General features: G+C 52.5%; 1 protein-coding gene across 1 annotated transcript in view; it reads right to left on the bottom strand.

The window, feature by feature from the left end:
* The window catches only part of Trpm2 (transient receptor potential cation channel subfamily M member 2), a 45,702-nt gene that overhangs the window by 13,472 nt on the left and 12,691 nt on the right, over positions 1-19,539 (bottom strand). The window contains 17 exon segments of the mRNA XM_040732160.1: positions 149-226; positions 229-329; positions 1,144-1,327; positions 4,950-5,121; positions 5,561-5,693; positions 6,275-6,393; positions 7,875-8,088; positions 9,111-9,223; positions 9,835-9,980; positions 10,460-10,589; positions 11,318-11,455; positions 12,372-12,719; positions 12,906-13,027; positions 15,040-15,142; positions 16,411-16,611; positions 17,352-17,413; positions 18,669-18,852. Of these exon segments, the coding sequence (XP_040588094.1) occupies positions 149-226; positions 229-329; positions 1,144-1,327; positions 4,950-5,121; positions 5,561-5,693; positions 6,275-6,393; positions 7,875-8,088; positions 9,111-9,223; positions 9,835-9,980; positions 10,460-10,589; positions 11,318-11,455; positions 12,372-12,719; positions 12,906-13,027; positions 15,040-15,142; positions 16,411-16,611; positions 17,352-17,413; positions 18,669-18,852 (2,548 nt within the window).

The raw sequence follows: 19,539 nt of genomic DNA, 5'->3' as shown, positions 1-19,539 counted from the left end.
ACTGCCTGGTGCCAGGTGCAGGGAAAGCCCAGCCGCAGGAGATGTCAGCATGCCTACTGTCTGCCCAGGGCTCTGCAAGGAACCCCACCCTTGTATCTGCACCCAGGATGGTGGGACTGCAGAGAGTCGGCGGGGGGGGGGCACTCACTGAGCTGCTTGTGCCTCATGGCAGGGATCTTCAGGACAATCCTCTTGATGAGGAGCTGCAGGTGGCTGAGGAGGATGAAGGGGGAGGGGCCGGGGGCCGGCCATGGTACTCCTCAATCAGGTCATGCCGCTGGAACTTCCAGATCTGGTCTGTGTGCTCCTGCACTTCCTGGAACGTGTAGCTGGTGGGAGGCAGAGGTGAACGTATCAGAATGCTTGTGGGGCACGACCTTTCAGGGCTGAGTGCCACAGGAAGGTGAGCAGGAAGCAAGCCAAACGCCCAGTGGCAGCTGGCTTCTGGGAATAGGCGAGAACAGGAAGTCACTGGAATTTTAGATTTGTACTCATGAATAAACAAAGATGGCGTCTGTGAGGGCACAGAGTGGGCACGGAACATCTCAAAACTGATCTGCGCATGCAGCACTCTGAAGAAGCAGGTGGTGTCTCAGGTACTAGTACCCAAGTCTGACACAGCAGCCCAGGAGCAGGGGACATGAGCCACTTTATCAGATAGCTTTTCCTGCCTGAGGGTTAGAGTCCACCCCGCTCCCTACCTATACTCCCTGCCCTCACCGAAGGTCTAGCTAGCACATGTAGTTCTCAACATTTGGAATACTCTAAAACAGAAGGGGCAGCCCCTGAAATCAGCTGGTGAGAGAAGAGTACATTGTCTACACCACATGGAGGGACTTCCAAGGGTCGCAGCCACCAGGAACCTGCCTGCAGACACCGGAGGCTGACACCAGAGGCTCAAGGACTCAAGAGCTTCACTGTGGGCAGGCTGGGCCTTCCATGGCCTAGCTGTTCTTATCAGGAGTGGGTCTTATGGCCCCGAAGTCAGTGAACAGGGGCTACTGGGAACAGTGACACAGACAGGATGTCACGCTGGCTCCGCAGGAGCTACACACACACTCTCGTGAGGCTGTCACCCGCCTGCCTGTGCACACGCCATCCCAGGAGAGCCAGCCCTTCCCTGGCACAGGTGCCCACACTCACTTGAACATGGCGATGAGTAGGTTGAGCAGCAGGATGTTGGCAAAGAGTAGATAGAGGCAGAGCAAGGTGACCGTCAGCCACTCAGGGAAAGCGGGCGTCTGCCCTGTCCAGTCACTCTCGGGACACTTGGGCTTGTAGGGGTCTGTGCCGTTAGGGCTGCACTGGTCCATGCTATAATTCACACCTGTGGTGAGTGGGAGGGAACAACCGAAAACAAAAACAAAAAACAAAACACACAGTCAGTTACCGGGAACTGGCTGCCAGGGACCCTGATCACTGGGGCGCTGAGGGTCCCCAGGCTCAGACATCCCCAGAGTTAGGGACTGGGCGTCTGGCTAGAGTCCAAAGCCTGACAAGAGGTTTGCTCTTGGGCATCCTTAAGCAGGAAGTGAGCCGCTTAGAAGAGGCTGGAGCCAGAGTGGTCTCCCAGGCTGCACCCTGCACTCCAGGATCCAGCCACCCCTCCCCCGAGGCACTTCTCATGGGTACAGACACCAGTGGGTCTTGATGCTGAGAATTCAATCAGAAGGAACGGATCGGATCTTAAAATATGTAAACTGGGGGCTAGAGAGGTGGCTCAGGTAAGAGCTCAGAACTGCTCTAAGTTCAGTCCCCTGCGCCCTCTGCAAGTGGCTCCCAACTATTGCTAACTCCAGGGGATCGGAGACTTCCAGCCTCTCTGGGCACTGCTACAATCATGTGCACCTACCCTCACACTGACATACGCATCGTCAAAAATAAATCAAGAAAAATCACAGAACTAAAAGGAAAAATAACAATAACACAAAAAGGAGGACACACCGGAATGAACTTAGCAGTCCCAGACGTGGCCACTGAAGGATGGCTGAGCTAAGCCAGTGGTCCAAACGGTAGAGAGACAGCCTCTTTCCAGACGAGAACCCCACAACTTCGTGTAGACAGGGAATTCAGAGACCAAAGCAGTTTGGAAAGGGAAGAGCAAGGCTGGAGGACTCACCTTGCCCAATATCAAAACTTACTACACAATCCACCAGCCACAGCAGGGAGATGCTAGTCAAGGCCAGACCCACATACCGGCAGAAAAAGATGGGAGACCCAAGATGAATGCTTTAATTAAGGACCAAGTGACTCTCACAGGGAGAAATACTTGTCACCTGATGCTGCTGGGACAATAGACAGCCACATGAGAAAGAATGACTCTTGTCAAGCACAGTGGTGCATGCCCACAGTGCCATCACCGGGGAAGCATAGGCAAGGAAATGCAGTGAGACCCTGTCTTTAAAAAAATGAACGAACTGGAGAAATGGCTCTGAGGTTAAAAGCACTGGCTGCTCTTCCAGAGGTCCTGGGTTCAATTCCCAGCACCCATATGGTGGGTCACTACCATATCTAACTCCAGTTCCAGGAAATCTGATGCCTTTTTCTGGCCTCCCAGGACACTAATCACACACGTAGTATACAGACATGCATGCAAACAAAACACCAATATGTACAAAATAATGATAATTTAAAAACAAGAATGGCCCTAATCTTACATACAAATGCAAGCAAGTAAGAGGCCAAAAGACATATTGGAAGCTATAAACCCTTACAAAACACACACAGAAACCTTTTGAGCCTTGGGTTCGGCAATGTTTTTCTCCACTGCGACACAGAGGCATAAACGGTTTTTAAAAATCAAGTTTCAGCCGGGTGGTGGTGGCACACACCTTTAATCCCAGCACTCAGGAGGCAGAGGCAGGCGGATCTCTGTGAGTTTGAGGCTAGGCTGGACTGACAGCCTCCAAAATAATACAGAGAAACCCTGTCTCGTAAAACCAAAAAAAAAAAAAATCAAGTTTCACCTCATTAAAATTCTATGCTTCAAAGAAGTGTCTTTTCATAAAACAAAAAGATAACCTCTGTAATAATAGAAAATATTGTAAACTCATCCTATGATAAAGGTCTTAAAAGCTCAACCATAAAAATTGGAAGGGGAAATGAGCAAAAGATAGAAATGGGCATTTCTCCTAAGAAGATGTGCAAATAGTCCAGTAAGCACATGAAAACGCATTCAGCAGCAGCCACAACAGAAACGCCAATCAAAGCCACTAGGATACACCACTGGCCCCCACCAGACAGTAATGAGTGTAAGATGATGGGGAGAAACTGGAAGGCATAGCCTCTGTGGGAAGACTCTGGCATTTCTCAGAGTTAAACACACCCGCACGAAAGCACAAATGTAAATTCCCAGCAGCGGCAGCCACAGTAGCCAAAGCCCAGGAAGAATGCAAGCGGTCACAACTTATGAATAACTAAAATGTGCCTCGTCCATGCAGAGAAATACAATTTAGCAATAGATGGAATGAAGTGCTCATAATTGCTACGCCCCAGCCGGTGAAGTGTGAAAACGTGACACTGGGTGACAAGGCCAGACCCAGCTAACTCCACACCAGCTTAGGTCTAGTTTGTGTGAACTGTATGGGAAGGCAGATATGTGTGGGCAGCAGCCGGTGGGTGGCTTTGTAGGGCAGAGGAAGGAGGCCAGTGACTGTTGAAGGGAAGGGGTCTCAAGCCAGCTTCCGTACGACACGTGCATGTGCAGGCCTGTGGACAGCTTACGATGTGGGAAATCTACCTGAAGGAGGCTGGTTTTAAGAAACACATGGGACTGTGGAAAAGCTCCATGAGTGAAATGCTTGCCTTATGTCATAGCTTGAGTTCAATCCAGAACCCATGTTAAAAGCCAGATGTTATGGCCCCCACTTCCAATATCAGTGCCAAGGAGGAAATAGGTGATCCCTGGGACTCTGCTCAGTTAGCTTAGCCAACTAGGCAAGTTCCAAACCAAAGAGAGATCCTGTATCAAAAAAAAAAATGATTGAATGGAGAGATAGCTCAGCAGTTAAGAGCACTGGCAGCTCTCCCAAAGGACCTGGGTTCAATTCCCAGCACCCACGTGGAGGCTCATGGCTGTCTGTAACTCCAGTCTTTTTTTTGGGGGGGGGGGTTTTTTTCGAGACAGGGTTTCTCTGTATTGTTTTGGAGGCTATCGGTCCAGCCCAGCCTCGAACTCACAGAGATCCGCCTGCCTCTGCCTCCCGAGTGCTGGGATTAAAGGCATGCGCCACCAACGCCCGGCTGTAACTCCAGTCTTATGGGATCACGACACTCTCTTCTGACCTCCCTTGGCAGTGCACACACATGGTGCACAGACATACATGAACGCAAATTCATATACATAAGATAAAAATCAAGGAAAAAGTAAAAACAAAATCAAGGTGGCTCCTAAGAAAAGACACCTGAGATGGTCCTCAGGTCACCACACATGCATATACAATCATACACATGCACTCACACACATGTACACACACTCATATACACACACATGCACTCACACACATACTCACGCTCACATATGTACAAGCACACACAAGCTCACACACAGGCACAGATGCACACACACACACACTGAAAAGCTGTCCTTCTGTCAGAGGGTAATCATTTCTGACTGTAGTGGGGTGAGGGAGAGGGAATGGGGGTGGCCTTTAATGCTGTGTACTGTCAGCTGTGCCCCATCATCTCTGCCATAACTTAAGTTCCTGCTGTCACACTCATCAACTGGGAAATGCAGGAGCCCTCCACTCCCTGTTGAGGGCTATCAGCGTCCAGGACAAGCTGACCGATGGAGCCCTGGGCTTCCCTGGTCCTTAGTAAGCCACACAGCCTGACTAGAAATGAACCCTGTCTCTTGTAACCTTGGACTCTTAGAGATTCCTAGGAAGCCCCCACCCCTGACTCCATCTCTCCCTTGCCCCGCCCCTTAGATGCCCACAGCTGGCTCCTACCATCGATGTAGGTTGGGATCTGCCCGAAGATGGTGAGGTAAGAGTGATAGACGACCCCACGGAAGATCCAATCCACCCGGCTCTCGTTGTGGATGAGGATGGCCTGCTTGGCCACTCCGAAGGACACCACCCACACCGCCAGGAGAAAGAGGAAGAAGAAGACGTCCTTCATCTGCAAAGATGGAAGCAATGGGCTGCACTTCCCGCCCTGGATCTCCTCCTGTTCCCCTGTCATCCTGACATGAATGCAGGACGCTGGGGAGCAACCCAGGGCCTCCCACAACCTCAAAGAGCACAGTGACAACTCCTTCGTAGGGAGCGCTTCAAGATGTGGAGCGGGTTGGGCAATGATAACCCAAGGAAGAGAGAGTTTGCATCCGAACCGCAATGGGGCCCATGCTAGGGCTGTGAAACAGACAAGGAGGCCTGGAGGTGACGGCACCCAGGCAATAGGATGAGGGACACTCAGGGATCCTGAGGATGAGGCCAGACACGGGACAAATGGTAAGCTCTAGTGCAATCCTACCTCTTTCGTGACAGGCACAGCCCCAGTCCCTCACGGCAGCCGTGGGCTCCACGGCCCCTCCCGGGTAGGCCCCCTGTGCCCTCACCATGCGCTTCACGATGATGATCTTGGGCCCCAGCGTCTTGCTGATGGTGAAGATGTGCATGAGGCGAAGGCAGAACATGATGAAGTCCAAGGACAGGATGATGCGCCCGGGGTACAGCGTCACCGGGACCAGCCTGGCAGTGGGCAAGGCGCCACCTCAGGCTCTGGTTTGCCAGAAGGCAGAGGTTGCTACTAAAACCTCTCCCTGGCCTGGCGTAGTCCTTGGAGGTACGGGGCTCTAGAGGAGGCAGGCCCAAATATGCCGAATATGGCCAAATATGGCGACATCAAGGGCAAAGTATTCATGGAGAACTGAGCCAGATACCCAGGTGTGCAAGGGACACCCCAGAAACAACTAAGGAGCCTTGGCTATTTCCATCGCACCTCAAGAAGAAAGAGGGCCAACCACCTCTTAAACACACAAGCTGTCAATGTGGAATGTAACCCAGCAGGGAGGGGCAGAGAGGACACGATGTCTGGGAAGCTGAGACGAACGATAGTGACCGGTGGCCCTTACGTGTGACCGCAAACTGAGGTGGACAAAGAGCAGTCCACGCCCCGACAACATTTCCCCATCAGTGCCAAGGGCAGGCATGGTCTCAGCCGTCACTGTGCCCACAGGCAGGCAAGAGTCGGGGTTCAGAGACTGCCTGTCTTAAGCTGACTGGGTCCAGGTGCCCCTCGGGAAGAAGGCAGGGGTACCCTGGCCACTCACCGGCAGGTCAGTCCTGCTATGAAGAGCAGAATGGCACCAACATCCAGCTTGTTCCAGAAGTCACTGAAGTACAGGGACGCCATCTTCTTCAGCCCACACCCATCAGGATCGTAGAAGAGCTACTGAGGAGACGACAGTTAGGGGAGGCCAACATCTCCATCAGCACCACACTGACAAGGTCCTTTATGGGCAGAGCTTGACTGTGGTGGGGGCCAGCGGGACACAGGGTGGACCACTGCACTCAACAAGTCCAGGAACAGCATGAGCAGGAGTAAGAGCCTGCCACACTTCACTGATAGTCTTCCATGAACCAGGGATCCGTGTGTGTGTGTGTGTGTGTGTGTGTGTGTGTGTGTGTGTGTGTGTGTGTGTGTGTGTGCGTGTATGTGCATGTGTATGCATGCATGCGTGTGTGTGTGTGTGTGTGTGCTGGAGAAGCTCCCTTCTCCCTGCTAGCACCTCCCACAAGGATCTTTGCTCTGTCCAGAATGATCCCTGCTTCTGGAGACAGGCCGGGAAGGAGGGTCCAGGAGGAGACCCAAGGATCTTTACCTGGTCTGCCTGGCAGGATCCTCACCCCCAACTACCATGGTCAGGCATGTCCTTTCCCTGGGCCTGAGGGACAGATTCTAGGAGACGCATGTGTTCTCTATCTTGGGCTGCCATTTGAGGTGAGTTCAGGGGACACCGAAGCTCTGACCCCATGGAGGGGCTGACTACAGAAGCTGAAACCCAAAGCACCAGAACCTCAGCATTGCCCCAGCTCCATCAAGCCCCAGTCCCATGGTTCTTTCTTGAGCTTCTTTCTTCTTTGGGTCTCCCAAAAGGAGGTGTCCACCTAGTGTAAGCCGGTACCACAAGGATGAAGTGGGAAACTAGCACAGTGAAGGATTGGTCTGCTCAATGGTCATACAGGCCTTTGTCCCTGGAACATCCAGCCTTACAGTCGTGTCCTGTCTATCAGGAGTGTGAGCTAGTCCAGGTAGTCATATAGGCCACTCGGGACTAGTTCAACCTCTAGAGGGGCTAGAGACGGATCAGCGGTGAGGACAGAGCTGTCTATGTGACTGACCCCAGTATAAACCCTAGACCCTGCAGCTTGCAGAAGCTGCCTGGGTGACACTGTCCCCGAATGTCATTATATATCCTTGCAGGGAGAATCAAGGTCTGCCCCTGCCTCAGGGAAAGGAACTCTGGATGCTCTGGGTAATGGGTAGAAGGGGACACCTCTGTATATCACTCTAAGACCTTTTCTGGAATGAACCATACCATGTTCATGGTTCTCCATCAGCCTGAATCTTTTGCAAACGATCACACAGGGCCCCACACTTGAGTAGGTAGGGAGACACACCTACTCAAAGGTGGTCACAGAATGTGATTAGGTGCCTGGGGGATCATGGGCCACACAGAACTGGACAACTGTGTGAGTGCTTTGCCTGGGAAAGGTCCAGAAGCCCAGCCTTAGGCAGAGCAGTCAGGCCATAGAGGCAAGAATCCCAGGTGGAGGAATGGATGCCTGCCTCCTGGGCTTCTGCCCAGCTCCCAGGGGCCAGGGTGAGGTTCAGTGTTAATAGACGCTTGGTGTAGGAGCGGTGAGCACCTGTCGTGTCTCCTCGCACACCAGGGAGAAGAGCCACAGGTAGATGAGGTACTCGCACCAGGACGGTGAGGGCTGGAAGTCCACCATGAGCACGTAGGCGAACAAGCAGAGAAAGGCAAAGTAGGACAGGATATTCATGTGGAAGATGACCACGGGCGCATTGAAGAAGGCGCGGATGCGGGCTGGGCGGCACAGAGCCTGTAGCCTCTTCTCCCTGTGGTAGACACGCCAGGTGACTGTGACAGACTGAAAACCCAACGCCCCGCAGACTTTGATCCCCAGGACCCCCACTTACCCTGCGAGAGATGTGACCCAAGGGGCAAATATACTAGGAAAGGAACACCTCACCTGGTACCCAAAATCACATAGCAGTCATAGACATGCCAGCACAACAGCCTTGGCACTAAAGACCCCAAACCTTGAACAGACCCAAAAGGCCAGGAAGCAAGTCTCTGCATCCTGCTGAGCTGTGACCATCACAGCTTCTATCCAGGGCTGATACCTGGCTGTAAGCCTAACCTGGGTTAGGTTCCCTGTACTGTGCTCTTAGCATTAGTTCTTAGCTGGAGCTTTCAGGCCTCAAGTGCCCCACAAATGGGGACCAGCCGCCATCACTGTCATAAAGGTCAGTTCAACAGCGGGACGAAGTCCCCACGTGGACACGTACTAATGTGCAACCTCTTGTCACAGCTGCTACTAGAAACACAGGTGCAGCTCTGTCCCCTCAGGGAAGGGGGCACGACAAATGTCGCATGTCCATGACCCCTGGAAGGAAGTGAGATTGATGCCTCATCCTCCTGGGAGTCTGTGAAGGGTGTGAGTCCAGAAAGCAGGGCAGACTGAAACTGCTTTAGTACCTGAGCTGCTCCCCTGTTTTCCCTAGCACACATCCCCAACAGCCAGGCCCTGAGAAGGTGACAGAGCATGTGGCCTATGGCTATGAACGATCTTGCCACTGGCCACCTGGTCTGGAGCTTGGTATCTGCCCCTGAACTCCCAGAGAACCCAGAGATGCTATCGAGCAAACTAGAAATGGCATCTTAGCAAGAGCCCTTGGGCTCTGCGGTGACCCCATGCTCCCTGTTGCTATGGAGCTGAGGCCAAGAGTCAGGCTCATCAGCTCCTCCAGCAGCCAGCAGAAAACTTGGGGCACGGAAGAGTTTGACCCAAGGTGGTACTGAGCACTGGCGCTACCCCCTCTACTTCCTGCACATTCTAAGAGCCCAGAGCCCTCACCTGAAGGAGATGAGGCCGGTGAAGAGCAGTGGGAAGGCCAGCATGCACAGGATGATCTGCCACAGGCTGTTGTCCACACTGAGCTGGCCCCACCACACCTTGGTCAGGAAGGCCTGTGGACAGGGTGGTCTCAGGCCACTGGGCACCCAGTGGTCTACCCCCCCTTGCCCCAAGCCCCCAGCCACCCAAAGATGAGTGCTAGTCACTCCCCCCTAATCATTGTGCTCTGAGCCCCTAGTCATAAGCGATGGATAAGCAGGGATAATCACATGGGGCTCTGACTCCACTCCTGCCTGCCATCTCCCCTCCAGCTTCAGGACCCCCAATCTCTGCAAGGTCCTGAGTCCATGCAGTTCCAAGCTGTCATAAGCATACCATGGGGCAGGGTTTGGTTCCTCCCCGGGTATCCCTGGACTCTGTACATCCCAGGATAGCCCGGTAATAAGGGAGTGGTGTGTGCCACAGTCCCTAATGTTTCATGAAGGCCACACTATCCCCCCGTCCTTACTGAAGCCCCCCAGATGATGGGAGCTCTTAGAACACACACTGGGGGCCCCCTGACATTTGAGCAGCTTCCTCCATGCCCATCAGTCACCTACTTGGCTGTGTGCCAGTTTTCCCATCCTCAAACCAGGAGGCAAGTGCCTGTCCATCAACATATGGCTAGGTACTAGGTACTATCCCAGTCACCAAAGAGCCACACTGCTGGGAACAGTCATGTCACCTGGATGCCTCCATGAGACACGAATTTCATGTCCTTGGCCTCTAGGGCCAGCTGCAGGCAGGTGGCCTTCCCCCAGGCCTCTGACACACGGACAAGAAGCTTCTGCGCTCTCTCCTCATCCTTCCGGTAGCACTCAGTGAAGACACCTGAGCAGGGGGAGAATAAATGTCACCTGGGACGATCAGAAAGCCAGCCAAGGCAAGACATGGGGTAAGACTAACACATAGGGACTGTCCCGAAACATCTAGGTCACAGACAGGGACTCTAGGTATTAGAGACGACATACAGAAATGGAGACCAGCTGGGCGTTGGTGGCCCACGCCTTTAATCCCAGCACTCGGGAGGCAGAGGCAGGCACATCTCTGTGAGTTCGAGGCCAGCCTGGTCTACAGAGCCAGTTCCAGGACAGGCTCCAAAACAATACAGAGAAACCCTGTCTCGAAAAACCAAAAAAAAGAAAGAAAGAAAGGAAGGAAGGAAGGAAGGAAGGAAGGAAGGAAGGAAGGAAGAAAGAAAGAAAGAAAGAAAGAAAGAAAGAAAGAAAGAAAGAAAGAAAGAAAGAAAGAAAGAAAGAAAGACAGAAATGGAGACCCCAGTGACAGGGCAGGTGCCCCAGGGAGCTCACCTATAGCTCTATGCTCAAACTCATCCGCCAGTGCCAGCATCTCCTCCGAGCTGTCTGTATCTTCCTCCTCCTTGGACAGCTCCTTCAGGATCTTGCTGCAGGCCAGCGCTGCAGCAATACAGTCCTGGCTCTGGGACACAGGGGTGCTGTGAGGACCTGGGGGACTACTAGGTTTACCCACTCTTTACCTAGAAACCTATGATAATGAACAGAGATGCTTTGGACCTGAAGTTTGCGGGAGTGGGCTGTCCATATAAACAACTAGAGTTACCTCACATTAACACTTAAGCCCCTGATGGTGGCCTCTTGTACTGAGCTATGGGTACCATGTTCTTGTCTCCCTAACAGGTAAAATGAACAGACAGGAGCTGGCAAGATCTGGGCAGGTCAGAGAACGACACTGTCTACATCCTCAAGCCAATAGCTTAGAGGGCCTTTATCTTTCTTTCCTTTTCTTTATTTTTTAAATGTCAGTTTTTATTTACTTTTTAAGATCTACTTATTTATTATGAATATAGTGTTCTGCCTGCGTGTATTCCTGCAGGCCAGAAGAAGGTACCAGATCTCATTAAAGATGGTTGTGAGCCACCATGTGGTTGCTGGGAAATGAACCCAGATCCTCTGGAAGAGCATCCAGTGCTCTTAACCTCTGAGCCATCTCTCCAGCACTTCTTTCTTTAAGAATTGTTTTCCCACCAAAGTTTTTGTTCCCCACCACTGGATGCTCCGAGCCTCCCTAGGTCAGAGACCTTCTGTCCCCACACAACCATGAACTGTGATTTGCTGTAGAATGTGAGCCCGTGACTCAGATCACCAGTCTAGACATTGTCATGTCTGCAACGAAGCCAGTCCTGGTACCTGAGCCCAGATGATGCCCGCCAGCTCCCGGCGGTTCTGGATAATGGCCCAAATGAGAAGGTCACGGATTGGGTCAATGGTGAAGTTAACTTGGTCTGTTGATCGCTTATTGGTTGACCGGAGGCTCACTCCCTGCACCTGTAGGCAGAGGATAGTCCACGTCCCACAGAGGCCCCCAGCATCAGATCCCCAAGCTGGTGGGCAGTGTGTGTCCTTCCTTCTGTAGTCATAGACAGACGGCACGTTTCACTCTCGGTGAACTTAATTAAATGATTCGCTGGGGGCTGAGGAGATGGCTCAGCAGGAAGGAGTTTGCCACATAAGCCTGAAGACCTAGGTTCAGATCCCCACCACCCACATTAAAAGAAGAAAGATGTCTCCTGGAACTGAGTCAAAATAAAGACACCCTTCCCAAAGATGCTTTCTGGGGGTACTCGGTCTCCGTGAGGAGAAGAGTAACTACTATGGACATTTCTGGAAGCAATGAAGTGAAAATGAGGTTACTGGGGGCTCCCCTTTTCCCACCCTTCTTATGTAAAGTCTCAGCAAGAGCCCCTCCCCCTTGCAGGACAGGGAGAGGGGCCTCAGCAGGAACCAGCCCTGTGGCTGTCCTCAGACTGCAGTCTCCAGGACTGTGAGAACATTAGTTGATATTGTCTAAGCCCTGGATCTGCAGGGTTTTTACGCCGTCCGTGCCCTCCAGGACACAATGCAGAGCCCATTGCTTTGGGGTTGTTTGCGTGGTCAATTAGCTTTGGATTTTTTTTCCCTCTCTCTCTCTCTCTTTTCTCTTCCTCTTTCTTGCTTTGTGACTACCTTACTATGTATCCCAGGCTGACCTTATACTCTTTATTATCCTACCTCACATCCTGAGAGCTGAAATTGTCGGCGTGCATATGTATACACACACACACATGCGCACGTGCACACACATACACATACAGCAATTAACATAAGAGCTCATAACACAGCTGCCGCCCACCAAGGAGCCAGCGTGACACCGCACCCCGACACCAGCACCCACATGGCTAGCACCCAAATTACCACCACTCACATTGAACTTGATAGGTACCATGGGCATCGAGAGCCATGGCCGGTCATTGTACCGGGGCCGGGGGTATAGCAGTTGTGTGGAGTCCCCCAGAAGCTCGCGCAGCACCTGGGCCACGTGGTACATGTGCAGCCGGGGTGCATCAGATGCGCAGGCCAGGCGCTCTTCGGCCAGCACCTTCTGCAGCTTGCTGTGGAAGAGGCAAGATGGCTCCAGGTTCTCGTACAGGCAGAGTAGAACGTCCCAAGTGACAAACTCCTTCAGCCGCACCCCGTTCTCCAGAAAGAGCCTCACAAACTCAGGCTTGTTGGAGATGAGGGCAGCTGTCATCATGGGGTGCAGATCTGCAGGCTGAGAGGGAGCAATGTTCAGTGACCATCACACTAGGTCAGCACCTCCTAGAACTCTGAGCTTAGGACTCTACAGGGAGTGCCCGTGATCTCTCTCCTGGAGGATGGAATGAATCCACCCGTGTCGCCATTCCCAAGGCGGGGCTGGAACCCGGCGCACGCTCGCACACGCACACACATGCCTCACCTTCCACTGCCACTCGTCAGTGAAGATCTCACTGCGAGCAATGTCCACACGGTTCCAGGCCACCGCCAGCTTCAGTTGATGGTCCCAGTTCTCGTGGCCAGAGTGGTCTTGGCTTCGAGAGGCTGTGGGTGACAGTGTGTGTCAGGTGTCTCTACGGGAGGCTTGGTGTGGGGGCTCAGGGGTTGGCTGGGGACTCTAGCTCCCTTAATGAGTTAAAGTGTAACTCAGAGCTTAGTGGTGGTGCCCTCCCTGAGACACCCACTTTGTAAGCACTTTTCATTTGTTAGAGAATCTCAGGGTTTTGGTCATCAGTTTGGTTCACCCCATTTCCTGGGTCATTTCCCAGCCATGCCCTGCCCCTGTGACAGGTGGGTCACAGCATAAGGGGAAAAGTCACAGTAAAAGAAGATACAGGTTTCTAAAAGGCATTCATTTACACTAACTTGTAAAATAGAATTTCCAAAGCCAACACACACACACACACACACAGGCACACTCAGGAGTTGGAGATCAGAACCAGGGGGTCCCATAGCTGCACATATTTTCTATTTGAAGAGCAAAAGCAGCTTTGGCCCCTCCCTCCCACCACACAATGAAGTGTCCTGCTGAAGAGGCAGGCTAAGGAGTGTCAAATGACATCAGTGAATATTTGCAACCCTAGGGCAGGCAGAGTCCTGAGCCAGGACATAGAAAACACAAACGACAAAGGGAAAGTTGACAAACCACAAAAGGTAATCCCTCTGTTCTTTGAAGCCACCTTAAGAAAATGTAGTCGCAACCCACAAACCACGGGCAGACTTCCCATGTTTGACAGAGCACACCAGAATGAACAAGGGACGCTTTACAGCCCATAAGCAGGAAGACAGCCAGATTAGAACAGTCAGTCAAAAGACACCTTGCCAAGAACAGAGAAAATGACAACAGAGGCCATGAAGCATGTCCCATGCCATAGAAAATATACCAGGAAAAATACACAGAAGAGACCTATATCATGTCTAGGCTAGTCTCCAGTTCCCAGTTCTTCAGCTAAAACCTTCCTTCCTAGAGGGAAACTCGGTAAGACACAGGAAGTCCCTAAAACTCACCAGATTCACGAGACCCAATACTCCCCCGGGTTATATAAACAGTGAGGAACCATGAGACAAGGAGACTCTCCCACTGGAGCAGCTGCCTGCAAGTGATACAGAGAGCTCCAGGAGTTCAGCTCTCCTGCGTCCTCACCCACACCAGGGTGGGCTTTCAGCGACAATGTCCCTGCCTTTGGGTCACCCCTGTTCCCGTGCTCCTCACCCACACTCCTCTAAGTAACCCCAATAAACTCATTGGCTTGTCAGGGCAGAGCTTGGTGGCTGCGATACTTTGGTTCCCATCCGTTCCCTATCCAAGGTGAGTAGATGTTTGTTCATATCCCCAGGAACAACATCCCATAAAACCTTTTCCCAGAGCCTTCCCTGGCCCCTCCCCAGCCCCATCCCTCCCCAGCTGGCTCCACCTCTCCCTCTACACTTGTCTATTCCAAATCCCTCTTGTGAGTAGAGTTTGCTGTTGTGATGTTTTGCAAGCTATCTTGCAGGCTTCCCAGGTTCATCTTGACTAGCCTGGCCTTCAACTTGGCAGTGAATCTCCTGCTTAGAATACTAGCTTTTAGACTGGTAACTCTGTCTTAACCTCTTATGTAGTGAAGTAAACAGACTCTGCGATCATACGCCACTGTTACAATGACACAGCTTTCATAACTGCCTGTGCACTTGCCTGTTTGAGATTTTTATTCCTTCACAGGGCATATCCAGAGTCTTTGCATTCAGCTAGCTGGCTCCCTTGAGCACTTCTAATAACTCGGGCCTAGTGCCTACAAATTCCCTGTGCTTTTATTTGTCTGAGGACATCTTAATTCCTCCCCCGCCTCTTCTTACTCTTCTCAAGATTTGCTGTCTTCAGAAAGCTTGACTGCCACGGGACTGGCATGGGCTCCTTTGCATTCACTGACTGGAATTTGCTGTGTTTCTCAGATGGTTTGCGGTGACGGCACAGGGCAGAGCGCTCTGGCCAGTGCATCTGACTGAGATGTTGTCATTCATCATGAGCACACTTGTCCTGGCCTCTCTCTCTCCTTTCCCCCTGCTCACAGTCTCACCTTTCAGTAAAGCCTGAAGAATGGCCACATCCACGTCCTGCTGCCCGTCCTTGCCCTCCCGGAAGACAGTCAGCAGCTGCCGCCTCCGCACAATGTCTTGGATCTGCAGCAAATGGTTGCCAGTGAGACCCAGGTTAAGGTATTCTGCCTCCTTGAAGGACAAAACGGACCGAGGCCCCAACAAGGAACCACACTCCCCAGTCTGTGCAGGATCAGCTAGTAAGGCGCTTGCCACCAAACCTGATGGCTTTGATCAGTCTCCTAGGACCCATACAGTAGAATGAATTGACTCGCACAAAATGTCATCTAACCTCCACGATGTGTGCATTGTGACACCAGTGTGTGAGCGTGAGCACACACAACAAATGTAGTAAAAATACTATTGGACAAAGATTAAATTCACTTCTCTGAATTGCCTGAATAATTTATACTATTTGCTGGGAAAAGGCTCCCCGCCTGCCCAACAGCTCACAGCACTGGACAAGCAAGCAAAGGCCTTCGGGAGTGGGGAGAGGGGAAGGGCTGAGAATCTCACCAAATTTATGTTGTTTCCCTGTCAGATAATCTCACAGAGCATCCACACCAAACAAGGCCACTCTGAGTCCTTGGCAAATTTAAAATGAGATCTCCATGCTTCCCTGGGCCACCCCATCAGAGGACTCAGTCCAAGTCCCTCCATGAGTTATAGTCCAGTGTGCCTAGCTCCAGTGTGTTCCTTTGGCTTGTGGCTGGCGGGACCTAAATTCAACTCAGCAGAAGCTAGCACTGCTCACACTCATCCAGGATGCTCACACACTGTATAAACTCTGAGGGAACAAAGGTGCAGACACTCACTGCACACTTTTCTACTGCACACTCTTCAGAATTCATCAAGACACCACCCCAAAACCCAGCTTCAGGACTGGGAAGCTGGACACTTCTGAGTCTGCTCTATTAGTGCTCCTATGAGGAGACAAGGCTGGACCACGTGCTGCCACTCACTGCTGTGGCCGGTAACTCTGCCGCTGGCATCCCCACCAAGGTCCCTCTTGTGCTCTGCACTGCTTCTTGGCCCTCCCTAAGCACCACACCCCTCCTGTCCAACATGCTCTGGGTCCCAGAACAACACTCTCAAGCTCTGAGAAGTCCCAGCCCAGCCCTGCATTCTGCAAACAGAGTCCAAACCTCAGCTTTCCTTTGGCATGCTGTCTGTCATATGCTTCAACCTCCCAGTGCCCAACCGGGAGGCCCTGCCTGTCCTGGGGCTCAAAGATCCCCACCATCTGCAAATTCAACCATGCACCCGCTCTGACCCACTTCAGGTCCCTTGAGTCCTGGTCTCCTGTCTGTCTGGAAGTCAGCCTGGTAACTGTAAGCCCCTATGTGCCTCACCTTTTTGGTCCATTCCACGATCCTGTTTTCAGTGAAAGTCTCGAACATCTCCTGGAAGAAGATGCTGAGCTTGTGCTGTATCAGGGAGATGGTGATCTCAGAGACAGGCAGAGCAGCCACCTGGGCAATGACGTCAGCCACTCGGCCGGAGCCCTCCACTATCACACAGGGTGTGCCATTGGTGATGGCATTGTAGATGGTCTGCAAAACCAGAAGCAAGTGTGAGCTGGCCAGAGCCCTCACCCAGCTTTGACATGTTTGAAATGCAGCGCCATTCGGTGGCAGCTAAGGCTGCATGCCGCTTGCTACTAGAGTGAGCCTATGAAGCTGGAACTCTCTGGAAGCCCTCACTGGTTTAGTGCATGCCACTCTTCAAGAGACAAAAAGAGCTGTTGTTGGCACATAAGGGGTGTGTGCCGCTGATACACCTGACCCAGGCTTGTCGCTCAGCACCCAATCAATACCACTGTAACTAAAGGGTTCGTGGCACAGTCACTGACCAGACCCACTCACGGGCATGCTGTGTGGACCCAGAATGGCCAAAGCCCAAGGGTACAAGGACCATGAGGAAGACTCCCGATTTGAGCTCCAGGAGCTAGACTGGAGCCAGGGGCCTGTACTCTGAGGGCAGTGCCAGGGGCGCTGGGTGAAGGAAGGCCTTCTGGAGAGGCTCTGGGAAAAGAGAACCAGCAACCCTACCATGACCTGGGCTAAAGCCAAGCCACCTCTCCCACATGAGGGTCTACTCATTAAGTGTGTCCTCTCCCACCTGGAAACATCCCCGTCCTGTGTGTGGTGGATTCCCTCCCCTCCATCTCCTGAGGACGGCATGCCACGTGTGTTCACAGCGAAGGCACCAGATTTTTAGCAGAGGCGTCCGCCAGTCCTTTCCCCCAGACAGCAGGGCCTGAACCCCAAGATGCACAGCAGCTTCTACTCACATGCAGCGTGCCAGGGCCGCCCTCCAACACCACGCAGACAATGGGGATCTTGATGGCCACACCTAGGCAGACGCAGAGCCCGCATGAAGGCGTACTGGGGGAGACCTGCTATTCCAGGCCGCTTCCTCCGCCCAACCAACCAACCCCACCCTAGTCACGTGAAGCACCAGCTGGGCCGAGTATAGATAATGGGCAGCTGCTAAAGGTGAGCGGTGATGGCTTGCAAATTGCTCACACACCGTAAAATAGCAAACCTGAGACCACCTGGCCATTCGCGCCACTCCTATCTGCGACCATTCTTCTTGCCCCTGCCCTTCCTCCTCCCCCTGGCCATTTTCCCTACCCCTGCACCTACCACGTCCCTAACCTCGCACCTGAATCTGCGCTCTATCTTTCCACCCAGGCCCTACCTCATCCTGGTTGGATTCCTGTACAGAAAGGGAAGAACGGAACCCCACCTTCTCTACCCAGTGGACCACTCTGGCCAACCTGCCTTTCCCTGTGCTCTTTTTATGGTGCCTCAAAATCCAAGCTGGCCCAAGGGACCTCTAGGAGGGGACTGATCCATCTGGCCAGGGCTGGGGTGGGGCACAGATTATGAGTCTTCTCCCTTCTACTAAACCCCATCCAGAAGGCAGGAGAAATAGAGGTAACATGAGGAGTCCCTTCCCCTGGGCAGCAAAGCCCATCCAGTGCCAAGAGGGTCCCTGCTTTCACACGCTCCCCCCTGGGTTCTCCTAGTCATAACAATGCTCTCCCAATGTGGTGCCTAAACAGACACCATATCCCCCCCCCCCCCGGGAACTTAATGGGCATGCAAGTTCTGTGCCATCCAGACCTGGGGGGAGGTGGTTCTGGGGTGGAGGTGATCAGCCCCCACTGGGGACCCTGATTCAGGAAGCACAGAGAAGCTTGAAACATGCTGCCCAGAGTCATCCCAAACAACCCAGGTGATGAGGCAGAACCCTCGCCGTGCTCCCTGGGCCCTCTCCTCACTCCACACATTAGGTGCTCCCATCCCTCTCCCCACAAGCTGTGATTCAAGCTCCTCATTTCCCAGCCTGAAACTGTCTCCAGTTGAACATGTAGACTGTTCTGTTAACTGACAGCAAACAGACAAGCCGGCACCGACACCCTTCCACCGATTAAGGTAGCAAGAGAAGACAGGTTCCCACGAGGACTCAGACAGGGAAACCAGCACGGATACGTTGTGATTTCACCTCCATGTACAATGCAGGCCGTGGCCGGCTGTGGCTCTGACACAGGGACAGACCTGTTCTTTCTGCCCCAGATGCCCTCAGAAGCGTGAGCATTTACCTCCTCTTTCCTTTGTTTGCTCCGAGATGAACTTCTCCAGCTTCGTCCTTAGGGGAATCTCCACGCCATACTGGCCATGGGTCCCGTCATCCACCAGGATGAAGTGGGAGTGGTTGCTGTCTAGGCAGGTCAGATTGCCTTGGCCTTCCTCATCCAGCATGTACTCAGCATGGAAGCTGCCTCCCTGTGGAGGACCAGGGGAGACTCACACAGGTAGGTGAAAAGTTATACCTGTATTCTGGAAATGGGGGAGTCTAATCGCTTGGATAATGCCTCCCCCCAAAAAACCCACCAATTCCTAAGACCAAGAATCTGCTAGTGGCCCTTATCTAGACAAAAGGCTATTGCAGCTGTGATATTTAAGGATCTAAACAGGAGAAAATTAACCTGAATTATTTGGATGGGGCCCCCAGGAACTCCCAGAAACATCAAAAGTTAAAAGTGTGGTACAGTTCCTCAGCAGGGCCCCCGTATAGTGTATAGCCTCGTCTTCATTGGGGCTGAGTGATATGGTGTCCATGTTGTGGGAGAATAATGTCTAACTATGGACAGATAAATTAGTTTCTTTCTGTCACCAGGTTTGTGGCCATGTTTCCCAGCAGCCCAAAAGACTAACCTGCTGAACCACACACCTTCTTTACTGTCCACAGAGAATGGAACCTCAAAACAACCAGAGGGTTCTCAACTGGGAATTCCCCCCAGCCTCAGCCTTACACCATACAATGGATATGTAAAACAGAACCGTCGGTCCATCCTGCCCAGGGAGACACTTCCATGAGTCTGACACAAAAGAAAAACCAACGTTGTTCTTTAGAGCAATCGTGTTTGACAGAGGAGCCAGGGAGACTCCACAATGGGCCAGGCACACTCC

The sequence above is a fragment of the Mesocricetus auratus genome, unplaced genomic scaffold (assembly GCF_017639785.1).
Source record: "Mesocricetus auratus isolate SY011 unplaced genomic scaffold, BCM_Maur_2.0 Super-Scaffold_100027, whole genome shotgun sequence".
In the NCBI taxonomy this organism is placed as follows: Eukaryota; Metazoa; Chordata; class Mammalia; order Rodentia; family Cricetidae; genus Mesocricetus; species Mesocricetus auratus.
Note: the sequence above shows the minus strand (reverse complement) of the source record. Positions and strands in the feature narration are given on the sequence as shown.